Source organism: Drosophila yakuba, chromosome 2L (genome assembly GCF_016746365.2).
Source record: "Drosophila yakuba strain Tai18E2 chromosome 2L, Prin_Dyak_Tai18E2_2.1, whole genome shotgun sequence".
Lineage (NCBI taxonomy): Eukaryota > Metazoa > Arthropoda > Insecta > Diptera > Drosophilidae > Drosophila > Drosophila yakuba.
Genome location: NC_052527.2, coordinates 13,742,460 through 13,765,334, shown reverse-complemented (window position 1 = coordinate 13,765,334; position 22,875 = coordinate 13,742,460). Strand labels below are relative to the sequence as shown.

The 22,875-nt window shown below is 43.8% G+C and overlaps 2 protein-coding genes, 1 long non-coding RNA gene and 1 other non-coding gene across 4 annotated transcripts; 3 read left to right on the top strand and 1 right to left on the bottom strand.

The window, feature by feature from the left end:
- The first annotated feature begins 216 nt into the window (after positions 1–216).
- On the top strand, positions 217–4,758 carry LOC6528134 (glutamate receptor ionotropic, kainate 2). Its single transcript, XM_002089164.3, has 13 exons — positions 217–401; positions 464–610; positions 671–733; positions 1,216–1,425; positions 1,671–1,882; positions 1,944–2,102; positions 2,167–2,325; positions 2,481–2,761; positions 2,852–3,041; positions 3,114–3,475; positions 3,543–3,973; positions 4,031–4,290; positions 4,352–4,758. The coding sequence occupies exons 1-13, from the start codon at positions 320–322 to the stop codon at positions 4,535–4,537; spliced, it is 2,742 nt and encodes a 913-aa protein (XP_002089200.1). The 5' UTR covers positions 217–319; the 3' UTR covers positions 4,538–4,758.
- A 1,922-nt stretch (positions 4,759–6,680) lies between these two features.
- On the top strand, positions 6,681–6,825 carry LOC6528133. Its single transcript, XR_005560446.1, has one exon. It is a non-coding gene; the product is annotated as a U4 spliceosomal RNA (small nuclear RNA).
- A 6,183-nt stretch (positions 6,826–13,008) lies between these two features.
- Positions 13,009–13,948, top strand: LOC120320729. Its single transcript, XR_005560260.2, has 2 exons — positions 13,009–13,256; positions 13,452–13,948. It is a non-coding gene; the product is annotated as an uncharacterized LOC120320729 (long non-coding RNA).
- Positions 13,949–19,806: 5,858 nt separating this feature from the next.
- On the bottom strand, positions 19,807–21,358 carry LOC6528132. Its single transcript, XM_002089163.3, has 2 exons — positions 21,206–21,358; positions 19,807–21,149 (listed from the first exon to the last, which is right to left on the bottom strand). Exon 2 carries the CDS (start codon positions 21,128–21,130, stop codon positions 19,970–19,972), a length of 1,161 nt encoding a protein of 386 aa, XP_002089199.1. The 5' UTR covers positions 21,131–21,149; positions 21,206–21,358; the 3' UTR covers positions 19,807–19,969.
- Between the last annotated feature and the right edge of the window lie 1,517 nt (positions 21,359–22,875).

The window sequence follows — 22,875 nt, the reverse complement described above, 5'->3', positions numbered from 1 at the left end:
AGAGTATCTAGTATAAAGTGTCTAGAATCTAGAGTCTAGACATGTGGTGGTTGCTCTTCGGAATCCGGAGAACAAATCGGACTCCGGTGCGCTCCTACCACCCACAATGGCTGCTGTTCTCCATGACGTAGTAAGTCTCGAAGAGATCGCTCGTGGCGGAGCTTTAAAAAATATACATTTTTTGTGATTGTCAGTGCTCGTGGAGCGGTGCCCGGAACTGGCCGATTTCTGGGTCGGAATAATATCGCTGCGCGTTCAAAAATATATAGGTTTAGTGCGTTCTACGTTGCTTTATTGTGTCTTGATTAAAGTTAAAATAATGCACGGTCTACAGTTGCTGGTACTTCTGGCATTAGCATTATCCAGCGGCGCCAACGAAGATAACTTAGTGGTCAAAATCGGTTGGTTGATAACTCAAGAGTACGGTGGGAATATCCAAAATGTACGGACTGATTTCGTTTAGGAGCCATTTTCTTCGACACGGAATTAAAGTTGGCCGAAGCATTTAGTGCGGCACTTGAGGAAGTGAATGCAGTGAATGGCGCGCTGAAACTGGAGGCAATCAAGCGATATGTGACCGTTGACGACAGCATTGTCCTGCAGGATATTTGTGAGTCCTGTCCGGTGCGGAAGTAGTGCACAATTAACCCAATAAATCTTCCTGTCTTAGCTTGTGATTTGATTGGAAGTGGGGTGGCTGCTATTTTCGGACCAAGTTCAAAGACAAACAGCGGTAAGTCTCATTTTCCTTCGTATACCCTCTGGGGATATATTATTTTTAAACCGAATCATATGGTTCGGCGTCATAAAATATTGTCTAGCTGCATGTACGTATACGAATCCATTAAAGAGAACGGATAGAAAAAGAGCAGCGGAGATCAGAGGAGATCAGAGGAGATCTTCTAAAGGCTCGTCAACCTCGTTAATGATTCTTCGAAATACCCAAAACACACTCACACAATTCGGTCATAAAATTGGGCTAGCCATCGTTGGATCCAAACATTTTTGCAGTAAATAAAGCGTCCGGTGGTTGGGGACCATTTGGAGCAGAGCCAACACAAATCGCCGCGTTTTTTGTTTGCCTTGTGCTCTTTGTGTTTTGATCGCCACTTTCGTTGTGCGTTCTGCTCGTTCCCCCGATGTTTCTAAACAAAAATAAACACCCCCCATACTCTCTCTTTCTCCTTTTCTTTTTTCTCTCTCTTTCACACATAGACATTGTCGAGGTACTGTGCAATATGACGGGTATACCGCACCTGCAGTTCGATTGGCATCCCCAGCAGTCGAGCAGGGAGCGAATTAACCACCAACTCACCGTCAATGTGGCTCCCATGGAGCTCTTCCTGTCCGCCGCCTTCTCAGATATCCTGGCCAGCAAGAGCTTCGACTGGAAGTCCTTTACCATAGCCTACGAGAGGAGTTCCCGTATGTATTGTTACCTATCTCCTTCGATTGCTTGTGTATAGTTAGTACTTAACTTCTTATATGCATGGTGCACATCTAATAACTAATATAAATATTATTATTACATATAGATACATTTTTGTCAAAATTAAGCTATTTATTTCGTTCATTACTCTTTATGCTTTACTCTAACCCCTGCTTCCGTTGTAGTGTGTTGTACACCCTTTAACCATCCAAGTTTTGCTAACATCTCCTTTCCCACAAAGACCTCATTCGCCTGCAGCACATCCTAGCATGGAAACAGCTCCACAAAGCAGGGATCAAGATGCAGGAATTTGAACGAGGAGATGATTACAGGATTCTGTGGAAACGCATCAACGACGCTCGTGAAAAGTTTGTCCTTCTGGACTGTCCGTCCGACATTTTGGTGGACGTAGTCAATGCCTCGATTGGATATAACATGACTGGTTCATTTAATGTGAGTTACTTAAAGCATTCTTTAGACACGTTCTAATTTTGATTATTTTCCGAATCAACAGCACTTATTTTTAACGAACTTGGATACACATATAAGCGGCATTGATCAATTCTACTCACGGGACTTCACCGTCTCGGTGGCGGCTGTCAGGATACGAACCTATGTGCCTCCGCCAGTTCACGATGAAATAGATGTGTTTGACAACAGTGTGGATACCCGGGTAGAATCGCAGAATACAAGTCGCCATATGCTGTGCTCATTTCATTTTTCCTTTGTATTTATAGTTTTCTTCACTTGAAAGTCAGCTGATTTATGATTCTGTTGTGCTGTTCTACAATGCTCTCTTGGAAATAAGTCAACTTCCCGGGTTTTACATACCCAACTTCAGCTGCGGACGTGGCTTCTGGCAGCCAGGACCTCGTCTGGTGGAGCAAATGAAACAGGCAAGAATACTTTTGTATTTATCTATAAGGACAGACGGAGAAACGGACGAACGGACGTACTTGCGGACATGTCAACGAACATAGTATACCCCGTACTTCTACCGCTTTGATATAATTTGAGTTCACTGTATTAATTGTGTTGGGTAATTTTGCAGATTTCCCCAAAGCTGGCGAAACCTCCCTTCAAAACACAAAGACTACAGATAAATGCCGAAGGCCAGCGAGAAGATTTTAATCTTGAGGTTTACAATCCCATCATTGATCGCGTAACTCACATATGGAACAAGGAGTTTCAGCTGGTGGACTTTGAAAAACTGAGGGAGAACTCAACTCAAGCCCTTAAGCAGAAAAGACTCCAGACCAAAGAGGATTTCTCGCAAAAACCCATCAAATACACAGTGGCCACACGGGTGGGCAAACCCTACTTCAGCTGGCGGTTAGTTTATATGATGTTATGTCATCAAGGGACTTATTTAGTCTATCTTATCATATTGAAATTGGTATACAAATGTTAACTTTTTTCCAGAGAGGAGCCTGAAGGAGTCCACTTCGAGGGAAACGAACGCTTTGAGGGCTACGCCGTGGATTTGATTTACTTGTTGGCCCAAGAGTGCAAGTTCGATTTTAACTTTGAGCCAGTTAGGGATAACAAATATGGAAGCTACGATGCGAACACAGATGAATGGGATGGTATAATCCGGCAACTGATTGATAATGTAAGGAATAATATACTTATTTCATGTATCATCTTGCACATTCTAATATTTCTTAATAATTTTTCTTAATAGAATGCCCAAATCGGAATCTGTGACTTGACCATAACCCAGGCGCGTCGGTCGGTGGTGGATTTCACTGTGCCCTTCATGCAGCTGGGCATAAGTATTCTCTCGTACAAGGAGCCCCCACCGAAGGCCGACATATACGCATTCCTCAATCCGTATAATGCCGAAGTTTGGCTGTTCGTAATGATTGCCATGATGATCACGGCCTTCGCCTTGATTTTCACCGGTCGCATAGACCAATTCGAGTGGGATCAGCCAGTGGAGAATGTGAATCACGAGCTGGAGCGGCAGAACATCTGGCATCTGAGTAACACCATGTGGCTGGTGCTGGGCTCAATACTCAATCAAGGCTGCGATCTTTTGCCCAGGCAAGTGGAAGATCTCATACTAGCTACTAGGAGAGAGACAATAATCCAAATGCACCTTTCTATTCAGGGGCGTTCCAATGCGTTTGCTGACAGCCTTCTGGTGGATCTTTGCCTTGCTAATCTCGCAGACATACATCGCCAAGTTGGCTGCCTTTATAACCTCCGCTAAGATTGCTGGCGATATAGGCTCCCTGCACGATTTGGTGGACCAGAACAAGGTGCAATTTGGCACCATACGTGGCGGTGCTACGTCGGTGTACTTCTCGGAATCGAACGACACCGAAAACCGGATGGCGTGGAACAAGATGTTGTCCTTCAAGCCGGATGCCTTCACCAAGAACAACGAGGAGGGCGTGGATCGGGTGAAGCTGAGCAAGGGAACCTACGCCTTCCTGATGGAGACCACCAATCTGCAGTACTACGTTGAGCGCAACTGCGAGCTAACCCAAATCGGGGAAAGTTTCGGCGAGAAGCACTATGGCATTGCAGTGCCGTTGAGTAAGTAACTCCGATTAATAAACATTCTTATCTATTTTCACCGACATTTTCCAACAGACGCCGACTTTCGGTCCAATCTCAGCGTGGGAATCCTGCGGCTCAGCGAGAGGGGTGAGCTCTTCAAGCTGCGAAACAAATGGTTCACCAGCAATGAGAGCATCTGCGACTCGAATCTCCCGACCATCGATGATGGCCAGTTCGATATGGATTCGCTGAGTGGACTCTTCGTGGTGCTGATCGTCGGCGTGATTGTGGGACTTGTGATCGGTGTCGCCGAGTTTTTGTGGCACGTGCAGCGCATTTCGGTGAAGGAGAAGGTATGCACCCAACTTCCTGGGTGGCCACTTAGTTTTATACTCATATGCGTATCCATTTCAGATTCCACCTATGCTGGCACTGAAGGCGGAGTTTTACTTTGTGATTCGATTCTGGTTGACCAGAAAGCCCCTGCACACCTATCGACAGAGTCGGGACTCAACTTCTACGGGTTACTCATCGCTGGAGCAAATTACAAGTGCTTCCAGTGCGAAAAAGAAAAAAAAGACCAGGCGACTTGAGAAGTAGAGAAGTGAAGAGGCTTGCGTACATTCAGTGAAATACAATTTAGGTTAGAATAATGATATTTTAGATGGGATCCTTTGGAAGTTCTTTGCGAAAGACTTGCTTATTTCTAAGAATGGAAAGATAGTTTTGTAATAAAAGAATCTATGTACGTTTATGTGAAAATAAGAAATATACAGAAATATACCAGTAACTCAGCTAAATGCAAAACTTACAAATCAAAATCAAGGACTTCAAATTGAATTTAAATAAATTTAAGGGTAGTTAATAAACCCTAATACTTGACATATGCGTATGAACACACTTTACACACACGTTTGCCTATCTAATACAAATTATTTGACTTTATTGGCGAGGAACATGACAAGAACACAAATCGCCTTGTATCAGTATGTATGCAAAATGCATGCTGGCCCATAAATACCAATTAATATTTCATCCGCAATAAAAAACACACAGACAATAAAACCGTTTGTGGTTTTTAGAAACGTTTTTACAAACTCAAAAAAAAGAAAGTGAAAATTGTGGCATAAATAACAATAACACAGAATAGTTTAATGTGGTTGGAGCATTCGCAGCAGCGTAAACAATTCGAATAAAAGGGTGAGGAGTCAAACACATTTATTCAAATCAAATCAAATGAAATCAAAGCGAGTAGAAAACCCTGTCAAAAAAGTCCTTAGACCGATGGGCGAAAATCTAGTGCAAAGGACTCCGGAAAACTAAACAGAGGTCGACCCACATTTAACCCAAGTCCCCGACCATTCGACATCCATTCACACGCACTCTTTGCACTTTCCACAATGTTTTTGTGTGTGGTTTCTGTTCGGTTGTCCTTTTTTTGTTGCCTTTATTGGTATGTCATGTTTATGTTGGCAAGTTGTTTTTGTTTGCCGGGTAATCGAGTCAATTGTTTCCGGTTCGTCGATGAGGCAATCGAGTGAGTCTGCTTTTTACGGCGTCTTTTTTTGGTAAAAAAAAACGTAGCTTTTGTTGGCCATGTTGAAGTTGTTGCCTGCCGTGTATACAGGGCCAACATCCGTTTAGCGATTTGCTGCCCGGGGGCGTTGCTGACAAGGGTTAATAAGCTGGTGGGCCTGTCACTTTCGACAGAAGCCGAGAAAGTGGTGCGTTAACTGATTTGTAGGCAGTTCAAGCCATAAGCCCCATTTAATGAGAAGGGCTTTCTTCTCTTTCCACAGATTCAAATTTTTAGAGCACGTACGGGGATTTGAGTCCTTCACACACCATAGTTTATAATCAGCTTTAACAACTTAAAGCTGAAAAAGAAAATACATATACTCGTATTTATTTGGTTCGGTTGAGTGAGCGTAAGAAAGCATAAAATTCGTTTAAACTCGCACTTATTTACATTCCCGTGACCCAATTGCACCCCACAAATTTGGGCATCTTATGTTGGCATGCTTGGCGTCAACTACCGGGACATAATTAACCCTTATTTGTACATTTTATGGCCGCCACCATAAAAGAGCCATTTAAATTACAAAGCGCAATGCTTGTCCATTTCGCGGGCCAGCGGACTCCTTTGTTAATCGTCGGCTTTTCGGTTTCGTCCTGGCTTTCGGTTCGCAAAATTCGAAGGACATGGCCGTCTCGGCTGGAATGCTGATGTGCTGAGTGGCTCTGAACTTTAAGGCCAAATCGGCAGACAACTACCTTAAAGCCGCTTACAATTTGGCCGGCTTGCGGCCAAGCGGCTTAACTCGCATAATCCAAGTATCTGAGTCGGGCGCAGGCAAACACTTGACCCTTTGCACTGCAACTGCCATTTCCATTCTATTCCCTTTTATGTTGGTCCCCAGGGCTCTCTGAGTTGCGGACTCGATGCGGGCAATGCTCGTCATCGAACGGGTCCAGGCGCCTTCGAAGGTCATAAAAATGCAATAGCTGGGAAGACCCGTTTCAGCACTGGTCAACTTTCTCAATGCTCACAGTGACCGGGAGCAAGTCCTTGCAAATGGGCAACTGAATTTAAGGGTTGACCGATTGGCAACTGGATATAGGAGGTGGCACTCTTGTCGAACGGGTTGTCTACTTCTTTTGATAGATTCATACTTCTAATTCCCAAACTGTTTTAACAGACTCCGCTTGGAGCAGGCAAGCATTTGCATTTGGTGGCATCAACAACCTTGTGCAGTGGCAACATCGCAAGCAATGAAGTTGCAACTGAGCTGCGATTATTGCTAGTTGAAAACTAAAACCAATAGCTCGCCCAGCGTAAGGATCTACGATCTTTTCGCTAAGGCAATTTTTTTAGGCCCCAAGTGGGCTGACTTAAGAATACATTGTACATTTCCCCTCCTCACAAAGTAAAAGAGAGAGAGAGAGCGATCCAGTCAACTATCAGATACCCATTACTTAGCAGGGAAAGGGGAGTGACAATTTTTTTTTTTGCAGCTTGTGGAATGTACCAACAGATATGGTCAACCATTATAAGTATGTGATTCACATGCAGGTGTAAATGGTCCGTTGTCGAGAAATTTTCCAATTTACCTCGCCCAATTAAAGTTCAATATAACCGCTGTGTGGCCCGGTAAGCCAATTTACGGAGTAATGTTAGGCCAATAAAAATGCAAGCTAATAGCCAAAAATCGAAAAACAGTAAACAACACTGTCACTTAATTTAATCACATTTATAAAAACCACTAATTGACTTTTGAACGTTAATGCCATAGCACCATTGAACATTCCACTGCACAGACACACAGACTCGGATGACGATGTGGCCATTCCTCATGCAATGGAATCGAAATAATGGTTGGGGACCGGCTTTCGGGGACGGCAAAATGTTGCCAGGCAGTAATTGCTATTTCTGATATGCATACAAAATGTTGTTTGCAGGACTCTGATATTCGTAGTTTATTTTCCAGGTCCAACCACCTCCCCACCCGCCGTTGGTATTTGGGCTAATTAAAATATTATTTCCCGCAAAATTGTGGTTCGCGAGAAGAGTGCATAAATAAATTTAAATTATGAACCCATCGTTTTTAAAATGTTGCTGGCACACTTAACAACGCGGGGGAATGCTGGAGTCGAGTGATATGACTATCAGATACCCTTTTACCCCCTTACAGGGGTTTATCTAAGATAGTTTTTTGCTTTGCGGATATCAAATACAGACTATAACGTACTTTCTTGTTTTCAATTTGTGATTATGCAATATGTGAATAGTTTTCATTCACCTTTGCTTACAAATCCGTCAATTTGTTTTAATTAGTGGATGGCAAAACAAATTGGGCTTTGGCTTACTAATTGCCACTGGAAAAATTGTATAACATAAAAAGCTTGGCTCAATGAAAACTCTGCAAAGCAGCAGTAGTTGACATAAATTCACATATAAAAGAGGTATCAAAGCGGGTTCCCCGAAAAAGTGAGCCTTTTGTAGGCATTCCAATACTCTTTGACTAATTTATCACTTATATATAATATTTTTTATTTAATCGTATACAAGCATATTAGTTGGTGAATTTAATTGTTGTTTTTTTTGCAAAAAACTTGGTATTTCAGTATCAGTTTCATCAGTTTGATTAAATGAATACTTGTTGAGTTACTGATGGTATATCATTTTTAGTAGTGCATCCATGTCATTCCGTATATTGGACCAGTGACACTTCATATTTCTGCCGACTTTTCGTTTCGTTTATTTTTCACACGCTATCAGTTTTCAATGAATTTTCATTTATAAAACAAGTCCTTCTGCCTTCCACTTTTCACTCCCCACCCTCCCCCCTGCACTTCACCTTTCACCTCCTTTGTTTTTCTTTTCCGCTCTTTTTCCATTGAGTTGAAGACACACACTCAAAAAGCGTGAGTCCCACAATGGGTCTTGTTGCAAAATGTTGTGTTAAAATATTGCAAAATTTTTGTACAGGATATAAACTGGATCCGGAATTAAAGCCATGAAAATGCTTACGATTTCTTTCGAGTTTGTTATGCTTATGTTTGCTTCAAGATATTTTTTAATTTGCATAATTAAGCAGTGATTATCGAGATGAAATATCTAGACTTTTAGGAGCAAAGTGTTTTAGGCATAGCACTGCAATTGAAAAGCCCGACATGATCCCATTGTGCGGTAGTAGTTAATCATGACTTTATTGCGAAGTGTGGGCGGATGGCTTGCATGGAAATATTTACAAATACCTGGCTGTGTGTGTGTGTTAACATGGAGCATGGAGAAGTGGCCCATCATCCAACCCCAGCCACAGCCCCTTTCCCATCTCCATTCACTGCGATTGCCAATCAATGTTTGCGCAAAAATATTTGCCTCTCCTTTTTTCCACACTCTTAGCTTTCATGCCCGGTGCATGTGTACTCTTTGTTTGTGTTTTCGATAAATCTGTCTAGGCTTGAAATACATGCCATGACGCTCAATTGCAGTGGATTAAATTATTAAAAAATGTACTGGCACGCAAACGGGAAAAAATCGAAATCCGAAAATACGCCGTATGAGAAGGAGCACGGGTACACGGGCGGCGGCTTCCGGTTAATTGGAGCGGGTGGGCGCCTTAATTTGATTAACATTTAAATTGGCTGCGAGTTACTACTGTGCGGCTGGCCATGAATAATTATTATATCATCACTTGCGGCGAAGTGTATAGGACTCGTCTCGCTCGACCCGTCTGTCAATTTTCATCTCGGCTCCAATCAAACTTGCAAGGCTGAAATGCGACCGAAGGAGTGTGGACTGAAGGGCCCGAATCGCTTAGGGCCAAGAATCCCTGTGGCGAACGGGGGCACGAGTAACAACAACATTTTTACCTGCACGCCATTTTCATATTAAACAAGTTTGAATTTATTTCCTGCCTGTCCAGCTCTCTCCACCACCCCCCTCCCAGCTTGCCATCCGTTTTTATTGTTTCTCCTGAGCGACAGGTGGAAAAGTTCTCAGCGCCTTAGCTACTCAAAAGAAGTACCATGGGTACAAGACAACTTTGGCCATTTAATTAAACATAAATCAGCCATAGGCGCCAAATTCTGAGCAACGCTGATTGCTTTATAACCTGCTGGAGAAAGGCAATAAATTAACTCAATTGAAACTCTTAATTAATTCCAACTTTACAGCATGGGATGCGCAATCTTAAGATGCATAATTTGTTTATTTTCAATTATAAGTGTATTTTTGTTAAAATCGCATTTCGGGAGCTTAAACAACGCAAGGCTCATTTTAAAACATCTAATTTTGTAAATATTATAGATTATTTTTGATAATAGTTAACGGATTCAAATGCATATTTTTACCTGTTACTTTCTTTTTAGGAGCTTAATTGCATTCCAAGCTGCGATTGAAATTATGTAACATACCGTCAAGCTCCCATAACTGGAACGACGTAAAAAACAAATATTAATTATAATATAATTTATTTAAAAAATTAGGATATTTGAAAAAGTGTTAATAAATCTAAGATTGTCTTATATAAAACATTACGTCTTGAGTGAAAAGCTTTCTTGCTCTATTTATTTAAAATCAATACGATCCGCATGTGGTTCTTTAAGAAAATTCCATTTGATTTTCTTCTGAAACTTTTTCGGCCAAAGAATTTTCCCTCGCATTTTCTTTGTCCAAGCAGGCATTGCAGGACTGCTTTTAAGCCTTTAACGGAGCACAAAAAGCATTTTCCACTAGCTACACATTCTTATGCCAACACACACACACACACACACTGTCTCATGTGGGGCTTTTCAACCCGTTGTCTCTTAGCATTTTTAAAATCAAAAAGCGACACAACGTCAAAACAATTTGTCGTCATTTAGAAGTCGACATTTAAATAAGAAAATGCAAATGCGAGGACGAGGACGAAGCCCAGGACAGCGGCGAGAAAGGACGAAGTGGGCGAGGGCGGCCAAATGTATGCAATAATATTTTTTATGCGCTCGAAGGAAGACGCATACGTTTCGTTTGTATAAAATTAAGTCTCGGCTAGGGCGGACACACCATCATAGCCGCCAACGCCTCGTCCCGCTTCTGCAGAATTCTGGTCGAGAGCGGCGGGCGCAGCTGTAAATATAAAGTGTCACGGAAACCAACATCGCACCAATTCGCACACACACAGGCGCAGGCCGACTGGCACTCACACTTGGCTCTTGCAAAAACGTGTCTATTACAATTCAATTTGACAATAGGTGCACACAAAAGCCAACCCAAGCCGCAAGCCAACCATCCAACCATCCAACCAACCGCACTAAGCCACCGTTCAGAGTCCCATCGCTCTCTCTCACACACACACGGGGCCCACAAAGGCGCGGAAAGCCGAAAAGTAGACTATAAAAAGCGGCAGTCCGACTGACTGAGCACCCTAACCCGATGAAGTCCGTTGAAAATGCACGAAAGAAAGGTAATAACTATAACTAGCTTAGTAGAAAGAGCTAATAAAGAAGTGGAGGAACTCTGTAACATTACTAAGGGCTTAATTTCATGAAAATAGATTAATTTAATGTCCAATACCTCAGTAATAAGTGATTCAAAAAATATTTGTAAGCTTCTGTTTCACTATCTGCAGCAGTTCTTCGAGGTAAATGTCCACCAAATGAAGTATTCCTTATCTATAAAGTAAAGACAGGTTTTTCCAAACTTGACATGCATTTAACAGATAGACAGTATACAGTATAAAGTATCCAGACTTCGGATTGAGCACCGCTTGCCTTCATTGCCATTCATGTTTGTTTATTTGTATTTTGCCCATGTGTTTTTACTGCAGCGGAAACGTCAAGTAATTTTTTTCAGCTCTACGTAGTTAGTTGATGAAAAAGCCTAGGAAAAAAACGGAGAAGGACGGCAAGCGAAGCAACACAAAAATCCGAGCGACGCAGGTGGCAATGGTGGCAGTGGAGGCGGTGGCCACAACAATGCTGACAATATGGAACGTTGGGGAACTCGACTTCGCCTAGTCCCTGGGGCGATATTTGCACGTTTCCGGTATAAATACATAACGGTCGAGATTTGTTTATGCGAAATGAAGCGCGCAAAAGACAATTCGTATAAATGTTGCTGAAACGAGTGTCCCCCAAAGTACCCCACTCCCAGGCCCCAATGTTTGCTGTGAATGTGGGTCGGTGTGGTTCAGTTCCCTGGTGCGTGACTTTGGCGGAAATAAAATTTGTCAGCTTTGTGGGAGTGCCATGACTTTAAATCAAGTTACACATTCTGAATAATGTTGTACACCTTTTGGGAGCTTCCCTCTTGCGGTCCCAACAGGTTGCGAATTTGATCATTATGTAAAGGAATCCATTATTAAGCTGATTTCCCCTTCCATTTCCCGCAATGACTCAGCCGAACGGACGACCACCTGGCCATCAATCAATAGATACTGATCAAATTAGTAATCGCCAGGATGCGATGGCCATCTTCATAATTTGCTGCGACCCAAGTGGGGAAGTTATCGAGTATATAAATCATATGCGAAAAGTTTTTCACTTAGACAATATTTTAAGGCAGCAAATTTGTGAGCTGCCATTCATGCTAGTATTATGATAGCCATAAGTCTGAGCCAACTTGCCAAGCGAAAAGAAAAGCACACTGGTCCAATATAACTCTGTTTGGGGATGTCATGAAATGGAGAAATTATTATTTATATACTAAGTTCGAACAAAAAAAGGGCCCTATAATTTTGGTGGTATTATAATAAGACTACTACTACACTAACTTCCAATTTTTTGTTCACTTTGAATAAACATTTTCTGTAAATTTGGTTTTACTTTTTTTGTAAAAAATTTACCAACTAAAATTGTGAATGCCAAAATGGTCAAGTTAATGACCAAGAATCTGTATAAAAATTTGTGAGGACTTTGATTTTTCCAAATATTTTAAACCAAGTTTGCAGCCATTTTGAGACACTGTGCTGGCTTGCATTTCCTTTCCACCAGCCGAAAAGTTTATCCAAGGCAAATAGCCGTAGGCTGCAACTTGTAAACTTATTTTCACACACGAGCTCACACACACTCATGCACACTCACACCCTCTTTGAGATGAATGTATCTTTTATCCCATTTGATACTTAGCCCGAAATGTGAGAGCCCTGTATTTTGGGGGCGGTGGAAATCCGTTGGAAAATAGAATATTCAGCAATGCCCCCCACTGCTTCCACTGCTCCCGATGATGATGAATGGCTTGCGTGTGTTAGTTTCACGTGAACATGTGAAAAAATTCACATCAATTTGTAAGCAACCCAAACGGACTTTGTACATACCAGCGCCTCAGATTTTCACTACTTTGGCCAGCTTTTTGTTTAACCAAATCGCTGACTTTAAGAAACCGAAACCAGTCGGTGCGGGAACAGAGCCAGAATCAGACAGGTCACGTATTATTATGGCCACAAAGCTTTGTCGCCCTGCCAGAATTTGATTCGCTTACCAACTTATAGGCAGTGCTGTTTGAGGTACTATTCGCCTCTGCTCGGCCACCCAGGTACCGAGTAAAGTACCCAAAAAAAGTAGTGAGTAAATGAATAATACATGAATAAGTTAACTGCGTCACGCCGATATTGAGGAACACATAATATTTCAAAGTGACAAATGATAAAACAAATACAAACTCAGAGTTTTTTTAAAAGTACCTTGAGAACACCACCTGGACACAGTGCTCCACTGTTGATAGGCGTGAGTGCATTTGAACCCGTGGCCCGGCCCATTTGACTCCTGGCCGATGTCCTTGTTTGGGTGTTGACAACGTCCGTCAGGTCGGGTGATGATGGTGTATGCCGATAACGTGAGTCCTGGCACTCTCCTCCAGCCAGACCCACTAATTTTTTACGGCTCTGGCTGTGAGCTCTTTGGCTGATGGCCCCCCTGCATTTGCTGGCCAAATGTCAAATTGTTTTTAGAGCTCGTCCCGAGTTCCGTTCCTGTTTTCCTGTTTTTTGTGTCAGCAGCCAGCCACTTTTTATTGTTATCGTGTTTCCAGCTCCAGTTTTTCCGCACCATGCCCTGTAATCTGTCCTTGCTACGGCGCTGCCTGCTCCTGGACGCGCCTGGGATTACAATCGCTGCTCCTGGAGGTCGATGCGGCAGGATGGCTTGTGTGTGGAACCACAACATGCTCAAAGCAACTTGAATCGCTGCCCTTGTCTTGATTGTCATGGGGGGTCTGGATGCCCCCCAGTCCAACACCATTGCCATTTGGAATCTCAATTGTCAGAGCTTGTGGTCGGTTCGAGTACTGGTATTTGATTGGAAGCATCTTGAGGCATTGATGAAGGGTTTGCATCGAATCGAAACTGTTGACCTGGCCGACAATTAAAGCTCTTCGACTGTTGCTGGAACTCGGGATACTTTAGTGTGCGGGGTTTCCAAATAGAATATTTATAATTATTCCTAAAATGTGAAATGCTCGGATATGTTCAACTTAAATGTTACATATTAGATTTAATAAAGTTTTCAGCATTGTTAATGATAATTTAACCATAATCGGTCTAAAAGCTTACACAAGCCAATCTGGCGACTTAAATTATGCAATGGTTCGTCTTTCAATCAAATATTAATCAGGGCAATCTTCTTTTGTCGCCTGCTTGCCCAAGCCAAAACTTTATTTTCAATTTACCCACAATTCCATTGGGTCGTAGGGTCATCAAAATATTTGCGTTTTGCGCCTGACCAGCATGCAAAATGACAAATTACGAAATTGCTAATTAAGACTCCTGGTGGTCCGCTCTGCTCAAAATCATGGCAAGACATTACGATATTAATAATTTCCATATCCCGGCACACAATAAATCTTACGTAGTTTGCGCTTTGAGTAAGCCATATCCCCGCAATCATTCCCCTTACCTCTGACTCTGACTCTGCCTCATCCAGGAGCCGCTTAAGTTCATGTCATTTGTCATATTTGAATTTTACACTTCCTTCCGGTCGTCGTCTCTCTTGGAATTGCAATTTGCCAGCGTCCTACGCAGAGCTCCCCCTCCCCCTTCCTATACCCCTACTCCTGCTTACATTGAGCCATAATCACTGCACTCCCCCCAAAAGCGCACCCATTATAATTAACCAAGTTGCTTAGGCCGCCCGTCATCGTCGTCGGCCGTCAGGGGCATGATAAATGTCCTCAATTGCAGATCCTGCCTATCTGCAGGATGAATCTCCTACGACGCAGTTGCAGCTGCAGCTGCAGTTGCATGCAGGATGGCCTGAGTGTCCACGAAGTTTATGTAAATGCCGTCGACTTTGGCCCGATGACGTCGTCCTGATTCCTGCCTGCTGCCTACTTTAGATAAATTCCTGTGATTATTGTTGCTCGATTGCACGTGTGTGGGTGCGTGTGCTTGTGGGTGTGTGTGTGTGCGTATGTGTGTGTGCGTATGCTGCAGCTGTGTGCGTGCGCTGGGGATTTGGCAAATTGATTTGAGATTTACTATTAAGATGATTTCCATGAATTTTGCATGCTGTTGCCCAAATTATTTTCATATTAATTATAGATTTTGTAATGAATACGAAACTAATTAATGCCCTAAATTCAATGACAAGAAGGCATGACATATTGCGATTGGATTTTAAGTATTAATTACGTAATCAGCACAAAGTTCTCATAAAGAATGATATAAACAAAACAATTGGCTACACCGAACATTTTAGTTCGCGGTAAATATAAAAGTTCCTTTTGAATGGAGCCTCCCATCGCTTTCAGCAATCGCTTCCTTTTGTTTTCATGAATAAGAAACGCAATCAAGTGAAAAGTTATCCAAGTCGTGCTGACTTCAAACAATTGGCAAACACTTGGTGGCAATTCTGGAAAACTGTTTTCACTTACAGATGGTTTAATTGTTAGGCAACTTTAATCAAAATAAATGACCAAGTTTTCTGAATGCCGGCATGTCCTTTGTCCCACAATTCAATTGCGAAGGCGAAGCTGATGGAATGGTTCGTTTTGGAAGTGTTCATGTGTGTTTTGCTTTCGGTTTGATTTCGAGCTCACTTTACACACTTTGATTTCAATTACAAAGTTGCTCGAGTGGAACTCTAATATGAAATTGCTCGGGGGAAAATTCCAGCTGCAAGTTTTATGCAAGCTGCATGGCGAAATTGCATTAACCCCTCGTTGACCCCTCGCCAGGAAGACCATCGGAAAACCTTGACTCAAGGATCAAGCCACAAGTTGCATGTTAGCAGCGCGTAAATTTTTCTGTTTATTGCCCAGACAGACAACCGAATGGGAAAGTTTCATGTGCGGACAACAGTGGTTGAGTAAAGATTTTTTGTTTCCACTTTATTTATTTTCCACTTGCATTGTGCGGCGGAAGTGTTTAAAATTGTAAAGCCCGGACACGCCTCACCCACTTCAATGGAGATAGCCAGATGCAAATGATAGGCCTAATGGCCTGCAAGGTACAACTTTAATGCAGCCATTGCTGGCAAATGGGCAAAGTGGGCTTTAAGCAGCACCACTCGATAGAAATATTCCCCCAGTTCGGTCACGAGTTCATCAATATGGGCATGTAAACGAAGTGCACCACCACACCACACACACCACACACACCCCAGCACACCACACCCATATACCCGGAAAAACTAACTCTCGAGGGCCTCATCAAAGCCAAGCGCTCTCGGGGATTACGCCTTTGGTTTGAAAACTTACCACAGACAAGAGGCATAAAGCACATTATCCAGAGACCAAACTGAGGCAGCAGGTTGCTGGCTAGCAAATGCTAGCTCTCTGCAACTTGGATGACTACCAAGCCGGTGGCAGACTGGAGGAGCAGTGCTGAAGGACCTCCCGCAGTTCCCAGCCACTTCAGCCTCGGCCACATAAAGTGTCATTAGCTCGAGTGGCGAGGAGACCAGGAGCAGCATTCGGCTGGCACATTTGGCAGATTACAAACCAACAGATTACGAAGCAACAGCCAAACAACCAGACAGTTAAGCAAATAAATGCTCCAGCATAAAAATATGAAATTATTAGCTTCTAACGGGTGGCAATACGAAGCGGGAAAAAGTAAATTGTGTACACGAAATCGTAAGACTCTTTACAAAACTTAAATTCGACTTTGCTTAATAGCAGTCGTGTGTCTCGACTATCAGATACCCCTTAGCCAGCTTAAGGTAGTCTGAGGCAGCAAAACGATTGTCATCTAAACCTGACCCAATTGTATACATACCCGTTTACTAATTCAGTTTCGTGTAGGGCAGCAATAGTTTGGAGTTTCGTTCACAAATGCTGATTAAGTTGCATTTTGGTGAAATTGCAGTGTCGTTTTTATTTATGTTCTTGATGCTGGCTACCCATGATGTTTATCTGTTTGAACAGAAAGTTGCCATTGCATTGGCTTTGTGGTCGGATTTTAATATGGGCACTAAGTAGCTATCACAACGTCGCCGGACCATTCAAAATGAAGTGGCGAACTTGTTTACCATTGTTGTTATGGCTCGGTTACTCGGCTACTCTGTTTATCTGAGTTGGGCTTTCCTTTGGCCCAAGTTTCTGTGAGGCAAGTAGTTGAGTTTTTCGAGTGTCTGCTCTTCGACAATGTTGAATGGTATTTTCTTTTAATTAAAAAGCAAATTTCGACCGTCTCTGTCATTAGGCTGATTGAAAAGCGTAGATATAACGCAGCTCTCTGGGCCAACAGAATTTTGTTGGCCGATGACTTCGACGGCTCCAATGGCTCCGATGGCTCCAACGACTCCAAGTAAGCAATTTTCGCCAACAGTAAATAACAAATAACTGCATACCGTGTCGATTTTTAAGTGCTTCTTTTGAAATGCTAGCAGTGGCAAAAAAAGCGGAAAGCAAACTGAAACTCGAACAGTTAGTTGGGGGTCGCGGCCCCTGCTCGATCTCAAATAGGCACTTGAGCCACGGAACCTGGAAAATAACCAGCCGCATAATGACCACGGTTCGTTCCGGCGTCCGGAGTCCGTAGTAAGCAGTATGGAATCCGGGGTCAGGGGTCAGAGTTGGGTTAGCATCGCCTAATGACTTTGAAACGTATGCGGCAAAGTCAAAAGCATGCACTTTGCGAGTATTACATGGAAGCTAATAATACAGGTGAGCATAATAGCGAGCTGCAACGCAATGTGAATGCTAAATATGTGTGCGGTGGGAAAATCGAAGATCTTGCCTCCTTTGGTGTGAGTCATGCACTTTCAGTTACACAGGCTTAAACTGGGCAAACGAACTTACGAAATCGGATTTTTTTACAAATTACAAGCTTAACAAATTATTGAGCTTCGTACATTTACCAATCTTTTGTTCTATTGATACATTTAAGTTTAAGAACATTCACAATAGATTACTGTCTTACGAGTAATAGCTTGAAACCTAACTCTTCAAATTATTAATAATATAAATATAGGCACATCATGCCTACGAGTAACATAAACTTCTGACTTTCTCACCACACCATTTGTGGCAACTGAAACGAGGATATTTCGAATAGCAAAAAAATCCCTTTCAACCAAGAGAAATTTTCTTTATTCAGTGCGCAAATGTGTGTGAAAAAACACTCATTGTGCATTTATTTAGCCTTTATTATTTTATAAGTGTTAATTATTTTAAATCATTTAGAGTCAGATTTTTATTTCGATTTGTAATAATTACTTGAATAATTACTTGAATTTAGAAGAGTGACTAATTTATTCACCAGATTTTCTGTCCAACAATTCGCAAACAATGCGTTTAGACAACGTGTTGCGTAGCTCCCGTAACGATAATTATTGTGCGGGATGTCGAAGGTGGAGCAGCAGGAGCAGGAGCAGGACCAGGAGGAGGAGGAGCAGGACCAGGACCAGGAGCTTTGGATCCAAAGGGAGCCAATATGTTTGCTTGTTTTTCGAGGGCAACACGCGCGACGATGACGTCGTAGTAGAACCTGCCTGGGAGCCGGAAAATTCGGGAAATTCAACCGGCTAACCAGCAGAAAACAAGCTGGCAAATAAAAACCGCACCAAAACACGGAGGAGCGCCAAAGAGTCCGGGGCCCAGAGCGGAGCTCTAAAGCTACGGTGGGCGGAAGTGGGCAAAGGTGGGATACATTGAAAGGTACATTGAAAGCCCGGGGAAACCCGCAAGCCGGGGAACCGAAGGAGCCGGGAAACCGGGGTAGCTGAAGTGGCGAGCAGCCTGCACGGTTTCGAATTCAATATGGCGGCACTGTGGGGATGTGCCACAGACGCAGTGGCATGTGCATCCGTGCATCTGTGCGTGCCAGTGGGCGCTCTCATTGAACCAACAGCTTGTGGCGTCAATTTGCGGACATTATTGTTTCACGACTGCCAACTGCGTAACGACGACCAGCGAGGCCTAAGCAAATCCGGCCAAAAACTCACCGCAATCATGGAATAACAGCTTTCTGGCTATTGTTTTTCGATGCAGCTGCATTAAAAACAAATGCAGCAGCAGGAGCAGGATCAGCAGGAGCAGCAGGAGCAGCAGTTGGTCAGCAGGTGCTATCTAATTTTTGATTATTCGCGTGTTTTGTGCGAAAAAATTAATTGAGGCCTGGGGTTTTGTTTTCTTGCATGGTATTATTGCTGCACTTGCAGCCATTATTCATTTTGTGTTTGCCAAAAGTCGAGAAATTCGATTGGGAATCGAAATAATTTGGCATAATGAATGCTTTGTTACCGGCATTTCCATTATACTAATATTTGGAATAGGAGCAAAAAAACACTAAATATATTCGTTTGCAATTGAGACAAAAATTGGCTCATCTGCTCACATTGTTGTGCATATACATTCAGCTTAATAATTGCATTTGTTGATTATAGATTTCCATCCGAAATAAATCACAGATTTTTTTGGAAGCGGGAACAAATCATTGCACTTTTGGGTAAAATGTTACTCATATTTCAATTACATATTATTCAGTCAGGACCCTGTATTAAGCAAGCCCGATGCGAGAAATGGATATCTAACAGTCGAGGTAACTATATCCTTACCACTTGCATATACTTCAAATTTCCAAAATTGTGAAACATTGTGAAACATTCAAAAACACGAAAGTCTACATTTTGACACCTTGCGGCTGAATGCAGACATAATGTTGCCTAAAATTTGTTAATGATGAAGATAGGCTATAGTATTACTGGGAGCATGCAACTTCTCCTTTGTGGGGTAAGCTTAATGCAGCTCATTGATGGACTACCGACTGCCAGGAGCAAACTAAATACCTTTGAGCATATCGATGCTTCGATTCCCCACTAATGAGGAGGTGGTTATCAACCACTGAGGGGGGTATAGTATACTGTAAATAATATTCTTGCAGCAAACTTTGCTGCAGAATCATGTATCAAAACCACAACGGCCTACGCAATATTATGCAAAATCGTTAGGGATTTCATTGAGGGTATTTAATAGTGTTAAATGGGTAAATATGGTTACACTTGTTAAAACTTTCGGTTTCACAGGGCGAGCTAACTCTCACCTATTAGGCAGCCTATCCAGGCCATTCACTTTTCCGACACCTCCACCACCAACTGAAATCTGTCTGCCTAATCCACCCACTGCTTGGGGTTTATGAAGATGTCGGATACGGTGCCGCGCAGCGACTTCATTCCCTGGCTGGAGGGCACCGGCTTGGGCCGCTGGGCCACATTGCTCATCCACCGACTGAAGGCCTCCTCCGCCTGCGTCCGGCGAGCGGCCTTCTCCGCCTGACGCCGCCGCTCGGCGTTGCGCTCCTCCAGACGTCGCTGTTCGAGGAGCCTCATCTTCTGCATCTCCCACTCCTGCAGGTGGTGCTGCACGGAGGCGGTATTCTTCTGCGGCGGAAGTTGAGTAGCTTGGGCTGGTTTGGCGGGCTTGGAGGTAGTGGCGGTCTGCTGCGCCTTCTGCCGACACCACTGCTCGTACTTCTCCTTGGCGAGCCGCTGCCTCAGCTCCGTGCGCTGCCGCTGCGCCTCCCGCTCGGCTTGCTCCGCCTGCAGCTTGTTCTGACACTGGCGCTGCTTGCCGGACAGCCAGTTCTCGTAGGCCATGCCGGCGGCCCGCTGGATGTGGAGCGGCTCGATGCGGCGGGTGTAGGTGAGGGGCGGCGATCCTACGCCCGATCCCAGGCGCAGCGAGGGCAGGATGTGGTTCAGCGGCTCCTCGAGCGGGGACAGCATGCTGTCGTCCCGGGACATGGCCTCCTCCCAGCTGCACATCGAGGTCGTGGAGTCCTTGTCGGCTGAGTTGCCACTACGGGAAGAGGTGTAGGATCTGCCACTGGAACTACTGCGGTCACTGCTGATGCTACTGCCTGGACTGCCCAGATGCAGGCAGACCGTCTCCGACTCCGTCTGCAGCTCGATATCCTCTCCCAGTTCACCAGTGCGGGGCCCCTCGATTGTCTGGTTCGACTTGAGGGTGCCCAGGGACAGGGACAAATCCGAGCAGCAGCGCAGAGTGGAGGTCTCCGTCTCGTCCAATGAGTTGACTTCACTGGACGACCCGGAGCTGCCCACGTAGCGCACTGTGCTGGGGCTTCCCATAGAGCGCACTAGGCTGTCCTTGTCGCAGGTCTTGATGTAGGTCCTGGAACCCTTTCTCCGCGGCAGTAGCACAACTGGCTCATCCTCTCTGGCTGAGCCTGCTGAATCCTGCTGAGATGGGCTGAATACTTCGCGGTCAACAAGGGTTCCCTGACTGTCGACTCTGCACAGAAACGCCATTTTGCAGTGCTCTTGGTTTCTAGGGTTTCTCGTGTGAGTTCAACATAGCCATGTTTATGGGGCAGGTGCACCTACCTTCTTGTGTAGCCAATATTCAACTTCAATACGTCGTCAGAGACGATTTATGGAACACTTAGCTGTCTTCAAAACCGATAAACTCTGAAGCCTATGAAAAGTGTTTAAGCCTGTGTGTTGGAATAGCGAACAATAAACTTTTTTCGTTACTTGACATAAGACTCAAGTGAGATGAATATTCTCTTAACCTTTTCGATTGCTAGCAAACAAACATTCGTAAATATATTTCGAATGAATACGTCATACCCTAGATTGCAGGGGTATGTCCTAAATATTCCAGCACAACCCTTTCGACTGCTGCCACCTTTCTCAGGGCCGGAAAATGTAATGAAATGGTTGGCCCTCAAATGTTGTCTACCGCACGCTTTGCGCTGCATAACATTTAGGTTTCAATTTCTATTAATATGCAATTTAGCTATTTTTTCCTATTATAATTCTACGTCTGTGGCTCAGCTCAACCCACTCCCCACTCAACTCCACCCTCGAAACCCGGTCCACGGAGTGCCGATCGAGCCTCGCACAACTTGATTGCAGCAGCAGCTGAAGTTGCCGCAAACGGTTGTTGCTCTTACATTCTAATCGAAATTTTTATTGTTCACAGTCACGAAAGTGCGCGGCTCTGGAGCGATGACGACAACACGGCGTCCTCCGTCTGCGGTGGTGCAGTGGCTCACCGGTGGTGCAGTTGTGCTGTTGTGCTGTTGTGCAGTTGTGGCGGCGGGGTAATGTCAGTTATTTGACAGTGCCGACAGTTGAGTACGCTGCCGAGGCAGACATGCCACACTGCCTCATTGCCTCACTGCTCCATCACATCGGCTGCTCGGTTCCAGGGGCGGATCTTGGTGGATCAAAGGGGGTCTCAAGACGCCCTATGTTAGTTAGGTTTCAACCTCACTAACCACACACAACAGGCAATATATATAAGCCAAAAACTATTTGGGATTATAAGCCCCCAAGTAGTATTCGTGGCCACTGTCCCTGGTGCACAGGTACGATTTCTAGTCGCGATGTTTAAAAGCCAAGCCAAAAATGTGCCACTTTAGCATAAAAATTGCCGTGCCCAACCTCCACGCCCCCCCAGCCTATGACCACATTCAAAAACAAAGGCGGAAAAGTGGAAAAACGGCGTCAGTAGAACCAACAGAAGCAGCAGACGTCGTTGCGAATGCAACTGGCATTATTTTATAATTTACAAACTAGTCGCACGACTGCAGCGACATTTGCAACAGGATTTGCCTTTATCGACAGGCGGCGCAGATGGCGGTCCTCGAAACACGAATTTCCATTAGCGGTAGATGTATTTCACGAAACTTTCACAAAATCATTGATAGAAATCGAAATCGCTTCCCCAAGGTACATTTACTTGAAACGCATAATTTTGCAGGAAACTTTCTGGGAACGTTAATGGAAAGATTGTACAATCGCACTGATTACATGGCGTGTATGGGTATGGGCTCGACTACCAGATACCTGTCTCTCATCTAAACAAATTAAATGTCAAGCTGTGTAAGTTATTGACATAAATTTAAGAGTTGCTTCGTTTGCTCAGGTTTCATTGCGTTGCCACAAGATTCGTAAGAATCACAATAACAAGTTTAGCACGATTATTGCCCTAAATTTAAATAAACCACATTGGCCACAGACGATGGAGCAGTCTGTAGCCAACTTTT

What these genes read in the sequence shown, in the direction of transcription:
- LOC6528134 (XM_002089164.3), top strand. Translation starts at nt 320, where the DNA reads ATGCACGGTCTACAGTTGCTGGTACTTCTGGCATTAGCATTATCCAGC. An exon ending in CATTGTCCTGCAGGATATTT is followed by an intron (nt 611 to 670) that starts GTGAGTCCTGTC and finishes TTCCTGTCTTAG; the next exon opens with CTTGTGATTTGATTGGAAGT. An exon ending in ACATGACTGGTTCATTTAAT is followed by an intron (nt 1,883 to 1,943) that starts GTGAGTTACTTA and finishes CCGAATCAACAG; the next exon opens with CACTTATTTTTAACGAACTT.
- LOC6528132 (XM_002089163.3), bottom strand. Translation starts at nt 21,130, where the DNA reads ATGGCGTTTCTGTGCAGAGTCGACAGTCAGGGAACCCTTGTTGACCGC.